This window comes from Osmerus eperlanus, chromosome 4 (genome assembly GCF_963692335.1).
Source record: "Osmerus eperlanus chromosome 4, fOsmEpe2.1, whole genome shotgun sequence".
NCBI classification, from domain to species: Eukaryota; Metazoa; Chordata; class Actinopteri; order Osmeriformes; family Osmeridae; genus Osmerus; species Osmerus eperlanus.
Genome location: NC_085021.1, coordinates 19,361,273 through 19,382,634, shown reverse-complemented (window position 1 = coordinate 19,382,634; position 21,362 = coordinate 19,361,273). Strand labels below are relative to the sequence as shown.

Here is a 21,362-nt window from a genome sequence, read left to right as displayed (position 1 = left end):
AGACAGGGAGAGGAAGAGGAGGGGATGGAGGGAGAGGAGCAGAGTATGATGTACTTGTGACTGAGTTCGATTCAACTGGTACATGAGAACGAGACTGACATCCTCAACATTACGAATAGGAATTACTTCTTTAATGTCTTTAATTATATATATTTAATATAAATAAAGATTTCTCAATATGAACATACAGTAACACACAAAGGAATCCTGTCAGGCCATCAACACCATTAAACTCTATTAACAACGTGCAGTGTTAGATGATGGTGTATGTGGGTGGAAGTCCCCCCCCCCCCCCCCCCCACACACACACACACACACACAAGCACCAATGGAAGAAGGTGTGCTGTAGTTTTGGACTGAGGGTAGATGAGGAGGAGTTGGATGTGAAGCATGTGGGATGTAAACAATGCGGCTCGTCTGTGGTGATAGTGGTGGTTAACCATGTTTACGCTCCTGTTTCGCCCGCGAGACAAAAATGCTGCCTCCCCCTTCCTCAGTTACGACGCACTAAATTCTAAAAAATATATTTTTTAGACGCTACACATGTTATACATCGTTGGAAAGCTACGATTCTTGTGCTTCCATTGAAATAAACCAATTCAAGATCAAGTCGCAATAGCAAGCAAAGTCAACGTCTTTTTCCGGTGAACATTCCTTCAACAATGCCAAAGAAAAAGTTGTACTCACCCTAAGTTGTTTCAAATAGGTCCAGGTGTGCAAATCATGCCATCAAAACTTGATCTGCGTAAGTCCCAAGGGTTCAAAGTATCTAACCATGTAAAGTAATTCGTCCAAATACAATGTTTTACGTTCATGAATAGCCATTATCCTTTGTTTCATTATGCAAGTTTAGCCGACGGAAGAAACAACTTGTTCACATAAAAGTGTTATTTTCTCCGATTTATCAACGGAGTATTTACAAAATGAAGGTCTCAAAATGTCCGTTGACCCTCCCTTTTGATTGACACCTTGTTCGACCCAATAGGAGCTTCCATGCCCCGTTGACAGCCCTCTAAAGCCAACTAGGTCTGTGCGTCCTGCCCCCCCCCGCCCCCCCCCCCCCCACACTCGTTCTAAACAAATTCTCGAACTGGCTTCGACTGGCTCTGAAATTAGCTCGTTAGCCTTGTAGCTGACAGCTAGCTGAAAATGCCAATACCTCATTTGTATGCGTCTGTGGAGCCTTCAAAATAACAGTCGATTGCGCAATATGGTTGACAGAATCAGTGTTCTTTGTGCGCCAATCCTTGGAATCAGATAAAGCACATCCAATGTGTTCATGCTTCAGTTTTTGTGTTTCAGTATTACTAATTAGGGATTTAGCTATTATATATGATATTTCTAAGTACCAGAGATGGGCCAGAGATAACAATTATGAAAAATAATACCTTTTTATTTGACCTTGACCTTGGTTACAAAGGGTCATTTTTGGAGTCTCCAAAAGACCCTTTTAGAAAATTCCTGGATGTACTCTTATAAAAACATGTGTCAAATATGAATATATTGTGGTATTATGTTTGACTTTTGATTTGAATTGGGTAAGGCTTCAACCTGTGGTCCAATTTAGTCTTCCAGATAATACCTACCACCTCTAGGCCTCTTCAGGCCTCTGTTTTCAAAACAAAATCTAGGCGGAAATAGAAATTTTCACTTTCCTTGTGTTCAAGCTTCTATTACTCAACACTAGAAGGACTGACAGGGGTCCTGACAACAGGGGACATAACTTCAGAGTGTCAGCTTTCAAAAGAGATCATTTACATGCATGTACTCCAAATGGTTCAAGAACAGCTTCCAATTTACTTTGGGTATGCTGTTTAGGCGTTTTCAGGCAAATTTAACAGGAACATGAAAAGGTTAATGGACTGCGGGGGCTTCATGTTCATGTGCTAGAATGTTCTGACTCCTGGCCGCGCTTGATTTGGCTACCAGTTTGAACTCTGATTAGAGCACCTCATCGAAAGGGGATCTCTGTGAATTGAAATGACGCTTCGAAAAGCTCTCTTTTTGTGTTGTTGTGTTCACTGTTTCCTCCTCCTCACCGCCTCCTTCCATCCTCTCTGTCTCGTTGCAGCATTTCCGGCAGCGTCTTGATAAGCTGTTTGCTAAAGGGATCGGCATGCTGGATGTGGCGCTCACAGAGGCCTTCAACCTCCTCAATGATGTGAGTAATTACACACACGCACACACACACAAACACACACGTACAGACGCACACTAACACACAGACGCCTGGTACACGCAGCGGGCAAACAGGGAGAGAGACAGTGAGAGGACAAGGTCATATCATTGTTAATTAAAACATTGTAATTAATACTATAATCAACACACACATGCTGGAGCTGAATAAACAGGGGAATAATGACCGGGTCCAGTGTTGATGACAAAGACATGCGCACACACACATACACACACTCAAACACACACATGTTAATGACCCCTTTTAGTGTGTGTGTGTGTGTGCATTATTGTAGGTACACATTCCTTTATTGTGTTTATATATTAGTGAATGCCAAAGTGTGTTGGATATGTCATTAGCTCATTAGGTGGATGTTGCATTGAAGCACCTGCTGGTTCCTCTGTTAGATGTGGAACTAAGTAATATAATGATATCTCTCTCTCTCTCTCTCTCTATCTCTCTCTCTCTCTCTCTCTCTCTCTCTCTCTCTCTCTCTCTCTCTCTCTCTCTCTCTCTCTCTCTCTCTCTCTCAGTTTAACCAGACGGGAGAGGCAGTGTGTGTAGCCAGGCCATCATGTTGGTGACAGACGGAGCAGTGGACACTTACGACGCCGTCTTCGCCAAGTACAACTGGCCCGACCGCAAGGTGAGCGCACCTCTCACCACCGCGCTAACTGTTAGACCGTTAGAACTACTTCCATCCCCATCCACACACAGCCTATCTTCATTTTCTGCCTTCAATTGAATTTGACGTTTCATTACTTTTGACATTCCGCAATATATGCAGTGACCTCAAAGTTTGTTTGCCATGTATGAGGGATAGAACAAACGAACAAAAACCTTCGGAAAAATGTGAAGGGTTTTACAGAAGTGGTGTGCTGCTTATGTGATGGGGAGGCCTGTTCTCAGTGAGGGCTGAGAGTCTAGAGAGGGGTGGCCTTCCCTCTCCAGGAGGGAAGCTATCTGCTCCAGCCCTCTCCTGTGATTACAGGGCCCGGGTAATGGGAGGAAAGATGGACAGAGAGGAAGGGGGTGGTGGAAGGGGGGGGGAGGCAGGAAAAGAGGGAGAGAAGGAGGAGGAGAGAGGGGAAATGGGGGAAAGGAGAGAGAGAAGGAGGGAGGGAGTGGGGCATGGAGGTCTGGAGAGAGGGTGAGAGAGAGGGGAGGACACAAGGTGAGAAGGTGAGAGAGAGGGGAGGGAGTGTTAGTGGGGGGTGGAGGTCTGGCGCGAGGGAGATAGAGGGAGGCAGAGGTGTGGAAAGAGGGGAGGAGGGGCAGCCGAGATGGGGGGCTATTCTTAGGTCAGCCTGTTCTGTTAGAGGAATCCCAGGGGGTCCGTGCCCTTGCAAAAACATTTAATGCTTAAAAGCCAGAAAGTCTCCACGCGCGCATACACACACACCCCACGCACACATGCGTACGTACACCCCCCCCCCCCACACTGGCTGAGCTGTAGCGCAGGGTTGGAGGCAGAGCGCGGGCAGGTGAGGTGGACATGGGCGGTGCCGTACTGCTCTCCTCCAGAGCAGGGGGGTCAGGTTGGAGGTGTGAGACTGGCGGACGATGTTGTGGTGAGGGATCAGGATGAACATTCTGCAGCTCGAGACCCGATATTATCACGCGTGTGATGTCAGACGGGTCTGACGTCGGGCAAAACCATTTAAACCCCGTTGAAAAGCCGAGGGATGTTCTGTCACGATAGACAGTAAGGTGTGCTAGGAGGAGGATCGGGCTGTTCACATTCATGGTACGGACACAGCGTCGGGGTGTGTGTGGTGTGTGTGTCCACGTGTGGCTTTTTCTCCCTCCCTCCTGGTGCCCCCCCTTCCCCCCCCCTCCCCCCCCCTCCCCCCCCCCCAACATGCAAGGCGACAGGCCTGCTAGATTGTTTCATTTGAAAACAGCCCTGGTGATAATAGGCTTCTCAGTCTCTGTCACACTCTCCAGACAGTCTAACTGCTGTTGGTGCACCTGTTTAGAATGGCCTCCAACCAACACCAGCCTCACCCTCCCAGCCCCAGGGCCTCGATACGGCCTCGTGGCCTCCAACCAACACCAGCCTCACCCTCCCAGCCCCAGGGCCTCGATACGGCCTCGTGGCCTCCAACCAACACCAGCCTAACCCTCCCAGCCCAGGGCCTCGATACGGCCTTGTGGCCTCCAACCAACACAAAGCCTAACCCTCCCAGCCTCAGGGCCTCGATACGGCCTCGTGGCCTCCCAACCAACACAAGCCTAACCCTCCCAGCCCCAGGGCCTCGATACGGCCTCGTGGCCTCCAACCAACACAAGCCTAACCCTCCCAGCCTCAGGGCCTCGATACGGCCTCGTTGCCTCCAACCAACACAAGCCTAACCCTCCCAGCCTCAGGGCCTCGATACGGCCTCCGTGCCCTCCAACCAACACAAGCCTAACCCTCCCAGCCTCAGGGCCTCGATACGGCCTCGTGGCCTCCAACCAACACAAGCCTAACCCTCCCAGCCCCAGGGCCGGGATACAGCCTCTAACAGAAAGGACGCTGCTCTCACCTTGGGACCTACGTTCAGCTTAACGTACAGTCATGAGACAGTTACAAACGACTCACGTGGAACCAAAAATAGAAACCTGATCACTTGTCCACAAACTATAAGACTATAGATCTTTGTGCACTCACACACTCATAGACATTCTCACATGTGAAATATTCGTATTGGTATTGTGCCTTAACTTTCTTCAGTCTTTTTCAACATGTTTTTGCAGCAGCAAATTGTAGTCTTTTCCATTCTGCCATACAACATTTGACCAATGATTTTTAAATACATAGGCCAGTTCCTTCCTCTGCAGTAGCAAAATACATATTTCTGTGAGAGTAATTTTCTTCCTAGCATCATTTTGATGTTGACAACAAGAGATTTGAGTCACAGGCTGCCCCTTGCAATCTTCCTCGCAGTGTGGACACACACAGACACACTGACACACACATGCGTGTAACCGTGCACACTCGCACACAACGCAAGCACAGAAACATACACGTTCACACTCTCGCACACCTGCGAGCGATTAACTCAGCGAGATGTGTGTGAATGCTGGTTGATGACTGCCATCTCTGCAGGTCCGCGCAGCAGTCACCCTGCCAAAGCACAGACACCCCTGCAGCCAATCAGAATCGAGTATTCACCCAGACCATGGTATAAGTGTGCTTAAGGGACAGGAAAATACATTAGCAGACCAGTCACTACCCTCCATTTGTAGCATTTAGAATTCTCTACAGGATATCAAGTGATTGGATGTCCATTGTTCTGAAGAACAGTTTCCTCTGTGACTGTTTTAACTGCCTGTACTCACTTGTTTGAGCGTTTCTGCTCCAGGTGATCCGAAGGTCCAGAGCTGCTCACTTTGAAGTTATCCTCATGTCGATGCCAAGATGAGTTTAACAAAAGAAGAAACAAATGATTAAAAACAAAAGTTTTTCAGGAAAACTTGAAATCAATAATAAATATTGGAATTCTTAATTTTGTTTTTGTAAGAGTTTAACAAAGATAAAAAAGAAAGAAAGATGGTCTAGTATTGTGTCAGAGAGAGAGGCTCCAGTCTGTCAGGACGAACGCTATCTCTCAGACGGTGTGTCATCAACAGACCGTCAGACGAGACACGAGTGTTTAAGATTGAATTCGGCTCGTCTCTAATAGTCTACAGGGCCTCTGGGAGCCCGGTGGACCTAATTAATTCATCTCTATTCTCTACTGCTGCTTCTGAGCATCCTGCAGCCTGTGTCCTGCCTAACAAGACGGAGGAACGGCGCGGTACACACACACACACACACACACACACACAGACACACAGACACACACACACACACAGACACACACACACACACAGACACACTCACACAGACACACACAGACACACACACACAGACACACACACACACACAACACACAGACACACACAGGACACACACACACAGACACACACAGACACACACACACACACAGACACACAGACACACACACACACACAGACACACACACACACAGACACACACACACGCAGACACACACACACACAGACACACACACGCACAGACACACACAACACACACACCGCAGACACACACATCCTTGTTAAAGCGTGGATGGAGACACCTGTGTGTGGCCTGTGTGTATTCATGGTCACGGGCGATGATTGATGGTGTCGTCGGGCGTTTACTTGCGTGTGTGTGTGTGTGTGCCCCTGGCAAATCATCCTGCACCTGCACACCATGCCCTCCACCCCATCAGCTGGTAGCCCACCAGACCTGAGCAATCTATCTGGACCAACCAGACCTGAGCAACCTATCTGGACCAACAGACCTGAGCAACCTATCTGGACCAACCAGTCAACACACACGCTCACTCACTCACACGCACGCACACACGCACACACACACATCTATCCTTCCAGACTGAGAATAATGAAGCAGAGAAGACCCATCTGGTTCCAAATCTGTATGCATGGGTGTGTGTACATGTGTGTGTGTACATGTGTGTGTGTGTGCTTAGATGGGTGTGACAGAGGTCACAGCAGCTGGTTTGGGTAAGTTATGTCGCAGAGGAGGGGGACCGACAGTGTAGTAGGATGACGTTTAAGATCTTTCATCTCTGTAATCACCTTTATTACTGCTGAGTCTACCCTGTCTTCCACATACACACACACACACATTCACACACCTGGCCTTTCTTTACCTCCCCCCCCCCCCCCCCCCCACAACTCACTGAACTAGTATTTGAGTTTTCAGTTACTGCAGGGAATCTCCCCCCCCCTCACAGTGGGAAGCGTCTCATGGCGAGGTTTCACTGCCTGTCCCCCTAGCCTCAGGCGTCCAAACACATGTAGTCTCGCACAGGACTCCATATTGTACACATCACAATCTAGTTCATTATCGTTGACATTCAGGAAATAGTCAATCATAAATGCTGACATTTAAAACCAACACGTCTCGCATGTAGCATGTAAGGAGCTTCAAGATTGCACTTCTGAGAGAGAACCTCCACCGAATAAATAATTCTCCTTTTCCATGTTCTGCAAGTGTATGTGCGTGTGTTTTGGTTTGCGTAACGGAGTGTGTTCTTTGCACTTTCTCTGACTGCTAAAGGAACGGTGGTTTTGTTTGAAGTCAACCGTAAACCTGGTTCATATTTAATGGTCCAACCATCCCAGTGGAGGTCTATCACAGAGCCACTGCTCCAGGACCACACACTACACACACACACACAGTGCTGCACACCCTAGACCCCGCGTCCCTGTGTCGACGTCAGGAGAGAATCAGTGACACAGCGTTTTTCAGTCACGCCAGTCTGTCAGCGGCCCGGGGGCTACAGGGAGCCCACATGAGAGTGGGACGAGATTTTCATTTCCTCTGACGATGGAACAGCCAGCATCTGTGACGGACTCTAATGCGTGTAATGATCCTGGTGATAGGCGCTCTCCAAACCTGGCATCAGAGAGCTTGTTATTACGTTCGGAGGTAGTCATTACAACTGACAATAGCCTTTAGAGAACACCAGAGCCTATCACTGTATCAGGGTTCGGCCCATTGTGAATGACACTGAATAATGGAGAAAGGCTGGATATCTTTAGGACACGATCCTTCAACCAGGGTGGTTTGTAGGATTTGTGCTGTGCGCTTCTACAGTAAACACAGTCTGACTGACACCTTTCAAAGCTACACATGCTAACCGCAAACCGCAAATGTATCCGAAAACATGCACACATTCACATAACACTCATGCCACAAGGAGGGAGTGTGTGAGGAATGTGGGCAAGGGAGGGGGTGGGGGGTGGGGGGTGGGGTGCAGCAATGTCCCCCGAGGCCTGCATCTGGTCCTGCATCTGGTCCAATCTGGCTACCTGCTCCTTCTCATCATCACACACACACAGAACACACCCACCCACACTTACACACACACACACACACACGCACATACACACAAAAACAGATCTTACACACCAACACACGCGCACCTGCCAGCCGCACATGTTACAGTCCAGTGGGCTGGGTGTGTTGAGTCCCCGGGACTGATGAAGCGAGTGCACATGAGGCCGCCACACAGCAAAGGAGACATTTTACCACAGAAATTATGCATTTTGAATTTACCCCCCTTTTGTGGGGGTAAACTGAGTTTGTGTGTTAATTATCATGGAATAAGTTCCCTAATGTCGTTTTTTCCCCCTGTGACTTAATGACAAACTCAAATGCCTTAAATTACAGTATTATACAAGTTTACAACTCGATTAAGCAGGAACAAATTCCCAACTAATCACGAGCTGATAGCATGCTGTAACCTCTGTGAGGGTCTGCCTCCACTTAGTACTGCTAGCTTATGTACCCTTAGTATAGATAGTCCACATATTTAAATTTTAGGTCCCTATATGTTTATTGTATGCACCTTCCTGCCAAAGCAAATTCCTTGTCTGTGCAAACTTTCATGGCGAATAAATCCCATTCTGATTCTGATTCTGTGTTATCTCCTGTGATAGCATGCTGTAACCTCTGTGAGGGTCTGCCTGTGTTATCTCCTGTGATAGCATGCTGTAACCTCTGTGAGGGTCTGCCTGTGTTATCTCCTGTGATAGCATGCTGTAACCTCTGTGAGGGTCTGCCTGTGTTATCTCCTGTGATAGTTCGCTGGGCTCTATCGGAAGGCGATTAAAATGACTGACGGGAGCTATCTGCCTTCCCTCCGCAGGTCCGTATATTCCCCTACCTGATTGGACGAGAGTCAGCCTTCGCTGATAATCTGAAATGGATGGCTTGTGCAAATAAAGGTGGGATGCTGTAACCAAGTTCAGTTTTGCGCGATCTGTATTTGATGCATTCTGAATGTGTGTGTGTGTGCATATATTTCTGTATATACTGTGTGTAAGTGTGCTAGTCTGTGTGTGTGTGTGTGTGTGTGTGTGATGTTGTGCAGCTGGCTGCTGTACAGAAGGGACATGTCACTCCGTATCATATCCACAGCTAGTTGAGACTGCCTGTGTGTGGATACAGCACTTTCCATAAGTGTGTGTGTGTGAGTGTGTTTCAGCTGGTAGATAGAGTCCTTTTCTGACTGGTTCTATATTTAGCTGAGAGGCTGGTGGCACCTCTGGTCTGACTCCACATCCTCCAACAGGCTGACATAAGACAGGCGCAGGGGTCACCTCGGGTGTGTGTTAGTGCCTGTCTGTTTTGTGTGTGTGTGTGTGTGTGTCAGGATTTGGTCTGTATCACACTATCCTATCATCATAATATTCCTCAGCTAACATGCTAGTTGGATCGTTTGCTTGTCTGATTAGAGTTGGAGGTCAGGGTCAGTGTTTGTCAGTATTACTGGAATGGCCTCCTCGGGAGGTCTTGGTACGGCAAAATGACTGTGAAAATGTAGTGAATGCATCCACAGACGACTTTCAGGACAGACTGAACATCTGCTTCAAACTCCATATCCTTGCCATGCTTCATTAGTTTAATAGCATTCATCATGTTAGCTGCTGTCTTGTGTTTTTAATCGCGTCATGGCAGCGAAAGTGGTGGTGTGTTTCTGTGCACCAGGAACAAACATGCGGACAGCTCGCCTTTGCCCGGACCGCCTTGCAGATCTACAACTCATAAGGAACAGGTGTTGACAATGCCCCGGTGATTTGTAGATCAGTCAAGCGTAGATCAGGACTCCCCCCCCCCACAGACCACCCAGGTCAGGTTGTGGAGGCGTTCTGTCAGGCTGAGGGTGCGAGGGTGCAAATGGGGGATTAGCGATCCTAACGAGCGGGCGGACGCAATGATGATTCATGTCTGTGGCACCTCTCTACCTGGAAGCTGTCCTCTCTCTCTCCCTGTCTCTCTTTTTCTCGCCTTCTGTCTCTTTGTCTCTCTCTCTTACTCTTTTTCCTTCTCTCGCCCCTTCTGATTTGGGTCTCTCTTTCTTTTCAGTCTCTCTTTTCCTTCTCCGTCTCTAGGATTCTACTCACAACCACTATATGGAGTACAAATTAGTTTGACAGCTGTTGATTTGGTTTCAGCCGCTGGGCTGGAGCATTTGAGGGATGTTAATTCTTTATTACATGATGGTGGGAAAAAGACCCAGAAAGCTACTAGCAGCCTTGTTGTCTGGTAATAGGAAATTCATTCCTGTTCACTTGACACAGGCCTCTTTCACATTCCTTGGTCAAAGTTTTTCTCACGCATCCATTCTGGTCGACAGAAAGTACGGTTCCATGTTGGATCCATCTCTCCATCCCTCTCTTCTTTCATGACATGTCTTAAGTGGGCAACGTCTTGACATCACACAAGCGGTGGTCACCTCTACCGCCCCCTCCTGGCTGCAGAGGTGAACTCCCGGGCGCCGCTCCGAGCTACCTCAGACCAGTGCTGACCAGACCAGTGCTGACCAACACCACGTTCAACTGGGTCACCACATCTCAGCCACTGTGAATCCTAACCTCCATCATCAGGAGTCAAAATGCTGCGCTGGTTTCAGATCGGTGTCTGGGACTCCTTGAGAGCTGCTTCTCGGTCTCTGCGAGGTCAGAGGCATGGCTGGGACGACGGCTCGCCCCAAATCTATCCCCCCGAGGCGTGATTTTCCCCTCGACTGCCCAGCTGGGATGGGGGGGGAGTTTTCTGGTTATACGGATGGGTGCGTGGTGCTGCTCTCTCTCTCCTCTTCCTCCCTTCTTCCTCATCTCTTTTGCTCATCTCTCCCTCCCCCCCCCCCTCCACCCCCTCTCTCCCCTCCTCTCTCTCTCTCTCTCTCTCTTCTCTCTCTCTCCTTCTCTCTCTCTCTCTCTCTCTCTCCCTCCCCCCCCTCTCTCTCTCTCTCTCTCTCTCTCTCTCTCCCTCTGTCTGTCTGTTCTGCTGACAAACTCGATACATTGGAAACTTTGGTTTCTCTCTCTTTCCTCAATGGTCTGTCTCTCTCTGTCTGTCTCTCTGTTTCACCGTCTCTTCTAGAAACCCAGTCCCCCTTTCACCATCCCTTTCTTTCTTCTCTTTTCTTGTCTCTCGCTCTTTTCTTTCCTTCTCCCCGCTTCCTCTCTCTCTCTCTCTCTCTCTCTCTCTCTCTCTCTCTCTCTCTCTCTCTCTCTCTCTCTCTCTCTCTCTCTCTCTCCCAATCCCTCTTCCCTGCTGAGGAGGACTGAAGCAGACCACTCATCTCCCCCATGTCTACATTAGCATGAGAGCTAACTAGGACAGGGTTTGCTTCCCCTACGACACCGGGCCCCATCGAGTTACAGCAGGACCTGCATCTCCACGGGCTCTCTGCATGGGACAACACGACAAAACCACCCAGTTTGTCATTCTAAAGCTCGATGTACCATATCCATGTTCCCCGTGTCTCCTGCGTACTGCGCTGATGTCGCGCGCTGCTAATGTGACACGCAGCACATCACTGTGACACGGACACAACTCCGTCTGCCCGACTGCCTCTTCCAATCACATCTGTTGAACAGTTTGGCGCAGACGTAATAGTTCTGTTGTGACTGCGAAGATAATGGCTGAGACGTGAGTGCGATGAGTCGCTGTGTAACTAGGTTTCTAGTGAACAGAAGATTGATTTGATGGGCATTTACTCACTTCCTATTCCTGCCATTTGTCACTCTCTGACTGCTTCTGTTCTGTGCTTCTGTCCTCTAATACCCATGTCTTTCTGTCTGTGCTGCCTCTTCTCTCCCCTCCCTCCCACCCTTTCCTCTCTCTGTATCTCCTTCTCTCACCTGCCTCTGCCCCCCTTCCCTACCTCCTTCTCTCTGTCTCTCTCTCGTATCCTCCCCACTGCCTCTCCCCTCTCCCTCCCCCCTCCCTGCCTCCCTGCCTCCCTCCCCTCTCCCTCCCCCCCTCCCTGCCTCCCTCCCCCCTCCTGCTCCCCCCCTCCCTGCCTCCCTACCTCCCTCCCTGCCTCCCTCCCCCTGCCTCCCTCCCCCCTGCCTCCCTCCCCCCTCCCTGCCCTCCCTCCCCTCTCCCTCCCCCCTCCCTGCCTCCCTCCCCCTCCCTGCCTCCCCCCCTCCCTGCCTCCCTGCCTCCCCTCCTGCCTCCCTCCCCCCTGCCTCCCTCCCCCCTCCCTCCCTCCCCCCTCCCTGCCTCCCCCCCTCCCTGCCTCCCTGCCTCCCTCCCTGCCTCCCTCCTCCCTGCCTCCCTCCCCCCTGCCTCCCTCCCCTCCCTCCTCCCCCCTCCCTGCCTCCCTCCCTCCTCAGGCTACTTCACCCAGATCTCCACGCTGGCAGACGTTCAGGAGAACGTGATGGAGTACCTGCACGTGCTCAGTAGGCCCAAAGTGATCGACCAGGAGCACGAAACGGTGTGGACCGAGGCCTACATCGACAGCACCGTGAGTGGACAACCGCTCTCCCGTCTCCCACATGGTACTGAAGCCGCTCGCCCGCCTCCCTCATGACTACTGAGCCCGGGCCACCTCAGAAGCCCCCGCCATACTAACTGTGTGTAGATCTGACGTATTCGATAGGTGTAAGCCACGCGGCCATGACCGTTGCTGGCACCTGTCCAGTAATCTCAGATCAGTGAAAGCATTCTACAGGTGTGAATGGACATGGTGGTGATGTGCTCTGTTTTTAAAGGTAGGTGTCCCAGACTCTCCTGCAGGAGATTCTGGGTAAGCAACAGCTGTATGATTAGGAAGGAGGGCAAGAGGAAGTCATCGTAATTTGGCGAATCAGAAGAACACAAGATTGGGTTGAACTGGGAGCGCGTTCCTTCATTTCTGTACCAGTGTAGTGCAACAACCAACATTTTCCTAGCTTGTCAGCTAGCTAGCAGCTGATTAGCCGTATCATGGCCCTGAGATAAACTGGATCCCAATACATTGTAAGAATCATGTACTGCACTTTCTGAGGTAAATGTTATTCTCTAAGTACTACATTTTGGGTTTCCAAATCCACTTCCCACCCTCAGACCTACATTGTCTTTGACATGGTTGAAGGCTGGAACTAAAGGTCCATCCACCATACTGTTCACACCTGTCTGCTCCTTCCAGGTTGCTGAATTGGGGGGTTTTATACTTGGAATAGAGGGGGGTGTGGTAGCCTGTGGCAATATTTCACAGTGATATATTTGGTCTTGAATATGGTAAACATTTTTAGCGTAGCTTCTTCAGCTGCGTGTCAAATCCATCTTAACTGGTGATTTGAATGTGCATCAGCAATATGTCGATGCATGGAGGATTTCAAAAAGACCAAATGTGTTACCATGCCAGAGGAAGATTAGTTTTCAAGTGAGTCATTGGGGATGTGTGTGTGAGCGTGGAGCTGTGTGTGTGAAAACACTCCAGACGCTGGACGCGCGCGAGTGAGAAAGACCGGCCAGATGGAATCATTAAGTGAATGATCCCCGTGTGTGTGTTTGGGAGCTGTGTAGCCCGGGTGTGAAACATACTGTGGCACATCGGTGAGCTAGCCCTCAGGCTCTTACCCAGCCTGGCACCAATCACCTCCCTCTGTGCCTCTCGATACACACACACACACACATGCACTCAGACAGGCACACACAAAGTCTCTCACTCTCCCTCTTGTGTTTCTCTCACAAACAAGCTACAAAATGCTTCTTCTCCTTCTCTGAAGCAATCATGTTTGGTTGAAAATCTTTATCAAGAGAGACATAGGAACCCTAAGCTTCTCCCTAGCCAAGTCAAGCCCCCCCCCTCCCACCATAACCCCCTCCTCAGCCCCCCCTCCCTCCATCTAACCTTTAACACCATGGACTGTCCCCTACTAACCAGGTAAAGTATACACAGCAGAATTCAGAGTATAACCACCTGAGGTTTCACACCTCAGACCGTGTCCTCTCCAACTCTCCGGGCTAGCCGAGCTAGCTAGCCTAGCCTAGTCGAGCTAGCTAGCCTAGTCGAGCTAGCTAGCCGAACTAGCTAGCCTAGCCGAGCTAGCTAGCCTTAAACGAGGCAGTGTGTCACAGTCTCCGTGCCGACACCCTCGTTCGTACACCCAGCAGCAGGCATGCGGACCCTCCAACAAACTGACCCCCTCTTCTCTTCTTCCCTTATCCTCTCAACCCCCCCCCCCTCCCTTCCACCCCCTCCACCCCTCCCTCTATAGCTCCCTCAGGCTCAAAAGGTAACAGTCTGACGAGAGGCCACCACCTTGTTGTGATGTGTTCACCTGTGTTTGCGCTGTGGTTTGGTGTGTGCGTGTGTGCGTAGCGGAGCTTGTGTGTAGATGTGGGCTGCAGTCATATTCTGCTGTGACTTCACGTTTAGGAAGCGACTTTTCTCATAGCTTTGGTTGTGTCACGTGTGTTGTGTCACTGTTTACTTCCTGTTTGTGTTTGTAATGTCGTTTTGCTCTCTGACACACTCGCACGCACACACATTCTGGACACACACACACGTAAACACACACACACTTTCTCATCAATCATTGGTCATGCTGTGTTTTATGTTGCTTTGCTGATGTCTTCAAATCTGGCAGTGTTGTGTGTGTGTGTGTGTGTGTGTTGGTGTACGTTCTGTTGTGTGTGTGTGTGTGCCTTATTCTGCAAATGTCTGGATAATGAGAAAAAAACTGAACTGCTGCTATATACGTATTTTACAGCAGTAAAAAGAAACGACATTTGCCTTTAATAGTCCTTCTTATGATCTGTCTCATAATGTGTTCTCCTCGTCGTCTTCCTAGTTCACGCTTCACAGCTCACGCTGCGCAGGCCTCCTCCGAGCAGCTCCACCATAACAATAACCATGGAGAGGCGGCCAGCGTTTATGTGGAAACTCCCCAGCAGGCCGTCCGACCACGGCTGCTCTCTGTACCGGCAGACAGCCGTGTGTGAGGCGGTGCTTGTGTCTGTGGTGGAGGCATGGAAGGGTGCGGGGGGTTGGGGCTGAGGCTGAGGCTGGGGCTGGGGCCCATTGGAGGGTCCCCTGCTGGGGTAGGATGTCAGAGACGGCTGGATGCTGAGCTGGTCGTCATGGAAGAAAGCCCCTGAGGGCTGGGAGGGGGATGCATGCGAGTGTACACACACGCTCTCTTACACACACACACACTCATGCACGCAACACACACGCGCACTCACACGCTCTCACCCACGCTCAGAGGTTTTCGGATGGGAAATTGTGTCGCGGTTTGGGTGTCTCCACTAGTGCCTGTACTTTGTTTTACCGTGCTGTGATTGGTTAGGGTATCGGATGGCTATCAGATTCTGTTTATAGACCGATCTGTATCTAATCTCTCCTCCCCAGCATGGTTTCCTGCGTCCTTTCCACTTGTCCTGTTCTCCTCCTCTCTTCCTTTCCCCTGCCCACAGGCTCCATCCATCATCCCACATTCCCTCCCTCCATCTGTCCCCCCCCCCAGCCTCTCCTCCGCTCGTCTCCACGCTTCCTCCAGCTCCTCCGTTTGCTCCCTCCGTCCCCTCCTTCCCCTCCATCCCAGGCTGCGCTCCGCCTCCTTCTCTTCTCCTCCGGCCCTCTCCCTCCATCCATCTTCCGCCGGCTCATTTGGCTTTGTTTCCCACTCTGTCGGATGAACTGACAGTGGAGAGGAGGGATCAGGGATAGAGAGACGGAGGGGGGAGGGGAGGGGGGGGGGTGGAGCAGGCAGGAGGGAGGAGAGTGTGAAGGAGAGGATGAGTGATGAGGAGATGAAGAGGAGGAGAAGTGGTGGAAAGAGGGGAGTGGGCAGGAGGGAGGAGAGGAGGGCAAGGGAGGGAGGGCAGAGAGTGAAGGAGAGGAAGGGTGAAGGAGAGGATGAGCGGTATAAAAAAGAGAGATAGTGAGTTTAGGGATTAAGGAAGTTCCTGGTTGAGAGAGAGGGGAGATCATGAATATGAACTGTGATTCCTGTAAGAAGGAGCATAAATATAGCAAATAGGTGTAGTACATCTATTCAATTGATGTGCTGACCTAGGTATGACCTAGGTAGCAAAACCAGGTGAAGCTGGGTGTCTTCTAGCCCAGGACCACGTTAGTCCTCTAAACTCAAACCCTGCCTGTTGTCAAGGTTATCTGCTCCTTATGTGGAGTTTTCAGGACGTGGTTTCTATGTGTTTTTATGTTATTCCCAACGGAGCTTCCAGTCAGCCCTCACGGCCAAATCATCATTAAGCCTGGTCGCCAAGGGAACGAAGGTTACCACAGACACCCGCACGCCATTCGTCACAGCAGCCCAGATTTTTTGGTTTCCCGTGAGATTATGTGTGTGCGTGTGTGTGGCTTCTTGTACCTTATCCCCAGGTGGGTAGAAAGAGAAGCCGGTGTGTCCGAGGATAATGTGTGTGTGTGTGTGTGTCAGCATTGTAAGAATCCCCGTCCTTTTCTGACCCCAGGCTCTGTCCTGCACCCCAGTAGATCACATGGCAGGGTGTCTTCAAACAGCCCTGGTCATGTCCTGCAGGGACACTGCTCTGTGGAAACAGCTGGAAACAGTGGGACAGATCATTCAAATGTTCAGAGATGTACATTGTTTTAACTGACTGCAGCCACCTCAGGACTGTATGTGTGGGATGAGAGACTAAATAGATATTAAGCTGGCTGGTTGGTGAGGAAAAATGTATAGAAGTGTTTGTCATCTGTACTAGAGAAGGTCAGGACTCATGCAAGTCCTGTCGTTTTTTGGTCAGGTTTAGACCTAACGACCTCAGGAAATTTGACGGTGTGTACAGTAGCTAGCAAACAGACATTCCAAAACTAAAGAACATTTCAGTTCTTTGTTCCTATACGTACATATGTGTGCTTGTGAGCAGGCAGAATATTCTCTAAGGCTCTGTCTATAGTGATATATGATCCAGTGGGTCTATGTTGGGAATAGGTGCTTTATTTTTAGCCCAGATCCTGTTCCTTTGTCCTGGCCTCGAATCGATCCAGTCTCCAGACTGGCTGTATATTGTTAGACAGTGGACTGTATTTATGTGTCGTTTCTCTCTCTGACGTCCAATACCGGCTCTTGTATGGCTATTACTGTGTAAGCTCAGGTCACTCATCTCTCTTTCATCTCTCTCTCTCTCTCTCTCTCTCTCTCTCTCTCTCTCTCTCTCTCTCTCTCTCTCTCTCTCTCTCTCTCTCTCTCTCTCTCTTCCTTTCTCTCTTTCATCTCACTCTCTCTCTCTCTTTCATCTCACTCTCTCTTTCTCTCTCTCTCTCTCTCTCTCTCGCTTTCTCTCCTTTTCCTCTCTCCTTTTTCTCTCTCTCTCGCTCTCCTCCCCCTCCCCTCTCTCTCTGTCCCTTTCCTCCTCCATCCGAAGGGAAATAAAATGGATGCTGTCATCATTTTGTCGTTATTCATTATTACTGTGGGAGGGTATTGGGGACACAATCTCTGGTGTTTCAAGGTTCATTTAAAGGGTGAAGAGTGAACATACACAACAAAAACATACTTAAGACCTTACAATTGTTTCAAAGTTAAACCTTGCACAGTTTGTACCAAATAGTGGTTGCGCTGTTGTCATACAATATATACCTGAAAAGAAACTTGAATGAATGAGTTGGTCTGCCGAGGTCCAAACGAGGCTGAGACAGTTTGCTCATTGATGTGTGTGATAATATATTATTGTAGCCTCCGTTGTGGTGCTATGAAGTTTACAGTGAAGTAAAGTAGCTTCTCGAGTATGACTCACGGCAGGACACAGCAGTACCCGGGCTTGTATCCCTCAGCACGCGCACAACCTTACCCGCACCTATCCATCCATCTACCTGTCTGTCTCAGCGATTCCCAACCAGTCTGTTTCCAACCATAGACCTATATACACTGGCTACAGCAGGGCAGGCAACTGTAGATTATCAAGCCCTTTCTCCTTGTGCTCATTCAGCTCAGGTAAATCAGCGATCGGCTAATGTTCCCTTTTGTGCTCGTGACCTGTTCGTACCCGCGGGCACAGTTCCAGGCAACTTTTCTTGACGTGAGCAAATAAATGGGGTGCTAGTTTAACCATTTCGGATTGGTTTCAAAAATCAGCACAAATTATTCTATAAAAAAGCTAGTAGTATGAGCCAGGTTCGAGAATAGAACAAAAATTATTGGGGAAGATAGTTTTGGATATGTTGACTTTGAATCTGCCATCTGGAAACGGGAGAGATCTCCGTGATGGAGACCTGTTATCGGTCAATGAAAAAAAGTGAGTAGCCGCACGATCTGAGTGTAGAGAGCAATAGGAAGTAAGGGTTAACATAACCTGTTCTGGTTATTAAGTCAAGTTTCTAACTTTACCGGAAGTTCTAGACCTGGCCGAAGCGCAAATTAAGTGAACGGATGTGTTGGTCGGCCGCAATTTCTTTTTTAAGCCGCAAGTGGGCCGCAAAGTGGAAAAGGTCGGAAATTGCTGATCTATTTGCACCAGTATCAAGTTGCAGTCAGTAAGGAGATACCATCTCCAGATAATATAGGACGTCCTGTGAACAGATAAATATCCTAATTATTCCACCAGCAGTCTTAACCCTCTCCAAACATAATGACTGCCTCTGGATGAGCTTACACCACTAAGAGATCAAAGCCTAGCGTGATTAAACACATTTAAAGGCTGATTATGAACATGAATAAAACATATGGTTGATGGTAGGGGTGAAGTGGTGGGGGGGGTTGGGGTCGGCGGCGGTTGTTTTCTGAGACAAACCGAGACTCCGCTGTCGTGTTTACGTGGGCGTAGTGTACTAGTTTAGCGTGAAATAGTTTGCCATGTTCAAGCGATATGCCATCCATGGCACTCATAATGTCACGATCATATTGCACAGCCACAAGCCTCAGCTCTGTGTGTTCTCCATGTGTTCTGTCATCACTTCCATCCCTTTGATGTGTCTCAGAAAGAGCAACCTCTCTGTACGTGTTCCTTTGCCCCTTTCACTGACCTGGGGAAGAATGACGCTCCAATTTCATTTATCTTTCTCTGTATTTCTCTCCCTCCCTCCTTCTCTTTCATTCTGTCTCTCTCCCTCGTTCTTTCTCTCTCCCTCTCTTCTGCTCTCCCCTCTCCCTGTCTTTCTCCTTGTTTCTTCTTTTCTAAGATGGATGACGGTCACAGTCCAGTCCTGATGACGACAGTTGCCATGCCTGTGTTCAGCACCAAGAACGAGACTGTGAGCGGAGGGGGGGGGGGGTTACAGACAGGGTCATCATGAACTAATAAACACTCACATCATATAAAATGTTATATTCTTACACTGCTCTTTTGGAAACCTCTAATTAACCCGTCTTGTGCCCAGCGGAACAGAGGGATCCTGCTTGGGGTGGTAGGAACAGACATCCCCGTCTCTGAACTCCTCAAGACCATCCCCAAATACAAGGTAACACATGTCTAGCAGCCTCCTGCACTCCCTGTGTCTTTACGTCTGGGAACAGCGGCTCTGAATATGTAAAGAACTGTAGGAAGTCAAGGCCACACAACACGGATGTTTAGGAGGGGTTTGTCCCGATTTGATAAATTATATTTTTTGGGGCATTTTTTACGTTCTGGACAGTTTTAAGTGAGGAGAGGCAGAGAGGGGGGGGGGGGGAGACAAAGAGCCAAGGCCGGATTCAAACCCAGTCCAGGCCGGTGAGGCCTCAGCCTTCATGATACACGCACTTATCCTATAAGCTACCGAGGGGCATCAGAAGCCCTCATCTGTTATCGTTAAAACGAACACTGAACGAGTCCCTTGGCTTCATGGCAGCGGAGGCGTGGAGGTGCCCCTCTCCAGCTGTCACAGAGGCTGTGAGCCCTCCTCCTCCTCCCTCCTCCCCCCCCCCTCCTCCTGCTCCCCCCCTTCTCCTCCTTCCCCCCTCCTCCCTCCTCCCCCCCCCTCCTCCTGCTCCCCCCCTCCTCCCTCCTCCTCCCCCCCTCCTCCTCCTTCCCCCCCTCCTCCCTCCTCCTCTCCCCCTCCTCCTCCTTCCCCCCTCCTCCCTCCTCCTCCCCCCCTCCTCCTCCTTCCCCCCTCCTCCCTCCTCCTCCCCCCCTCCTCCTCCTTCCCCCCTCCTCCCTCCTCCTCCTGCTCCCCTGGACGCTTCCACCCCCTCTCCTCGTCACAACAGGGAAGTAGCAAAGTCCCCGCTCGAGCCGCCACCCCAGAGACTTCCAGGGGAGGTCTGGCCTGTCGATCGGGGCGGTCTCCGGTGGGAGACGTGACGTGTAAATGTGAGGTTTGCCATGACGGTGTGACATTTGGAAGTGTGTGGTGTGGCTGTGGCCCCTGGCAGGGGGAGGACAGGACCTCACCTCCCTGTTTTTGTGCAAATTCAAATGAGTCGCCGTGGAAACGCTCGTCGCTCGGTGGCTCAGGTGACAGAGAGCTTGATTGGATACATATTCATCCGACGTGCGTTTTTTGTTTTTGTGCGTGGACGAATGTGTGTGGGTGGGTTGGTGTGTGTGTGTGCTTTTATGTGTGTGTGTCTGTGTGTGAGTACGCTTTCATGCTTGTGTGTATGTGTTTCTGTGTGTGTGCGCGTGTGTGTGTGTTCTTGCAGCTGGGCATTCACGGCTACGCGTTTGCTATCACCAACAACGGCTACATCCTCACACACCCGGACCTCAGGCCTCTGGTGAGTACCACCTCTCTCAGTATGAACCCAGACAGCCTGCTAACCCGCCCTGCTCTGAGAGAGGGGACTGTCCCTGCCCCTGCCCCCGCCCCTGACCCTCGCCCTGTCATCAGCATCTACAGCTAGACTCCAGCTTTTGAACCAGACATGAACTTCATCCAGCGGATTAGAATCAGATTGTAAGTCATGGGAGTTAGAAGAGACATACGCCGTTCTGGGTATGTCAAGGTGTTTGTGTGCGTGTGTGAGAGACAGAGAGAGAGAGAGAGAGAGAGAGAGAGAGAGAGAGAGAGAGAGAGAGAGAGAGAGAGAGAGAGAGAGAGAGAGAGAGAGAGAGAGAGAGCTGCTCAGTGGTATGCAGATGAGGGGACTGGGTTCCAGTTCTCCGTGGAGCTGTGAATAGACAGAGATACAGCGTCTGAATGCCAGTGATTAAACCCATTGTGCTCACTCACTCAGAGATGGAGGGGCGGGGATGGAGGGATGAGATGGCAGAGGAAGAGAGAAACAGAACGGACATAACATATGAGGATGGAAACACGTGTGTGTGTGTGTGTGTGAGAGAGAGGGAGAGAGAGAGAATGAGAGAATGAGAGCTGAAAAGGACAGTTGGAATGGAAAAGAAGGGATGGAGCGAGGGATGAGAGGAGGAGGACAGACAGACAGAGTGATGGTTTAATAGCTGTCTAATTACACACAGTAATGAACACTATTTAAACTC

At 50.0% G+C, this 21,362-nt stretch overlaps 1 protein-coding gene across 1 annotated transcript in view; it reads left to right on the top strand.

Moving 5' to 3' along the window:
• The window catches only part of LOC134019578 (voltage-dependent calcium channel subunit alpha-2/delta-3-like), a 78,162-nt gene that overhangs the window by 30,622 nt on the left and 26,178 nt on the right, over positions 1-21,362 (top strand). The window contains exons 4-11 of the mRNA XM_062460541.1: positions 2,027-2,165; positions 2,719-2,822; positions 8,884-8,962; positions 12,365-12,498; positions 14,237-14,254; positions 19,126-19,197; positions 19,324-19,404; positions 20,567-20,641. Of these exons, the coding sequence (XP_062316525.1) occupies positions 2,027-2,165; positions 2,719-2,822; positions 8,884-8,962; positions 12,365-12,498; positions 14,237-14,254; positions 19,126-19,197; positions 19,324-19,404; positions 20,567-20,641 (702 nt within the window). The remainder of the gene's footprint in view (positions 1-2,026; positions 2,166-2,718; positions 2,823-8,883; positions 8,963-12,364; positions 12,499-14,236; positions 14,255-19,125; positions 19,198-19,323; positions 19,405-20,566; positions 20,642-21,362) is intronic.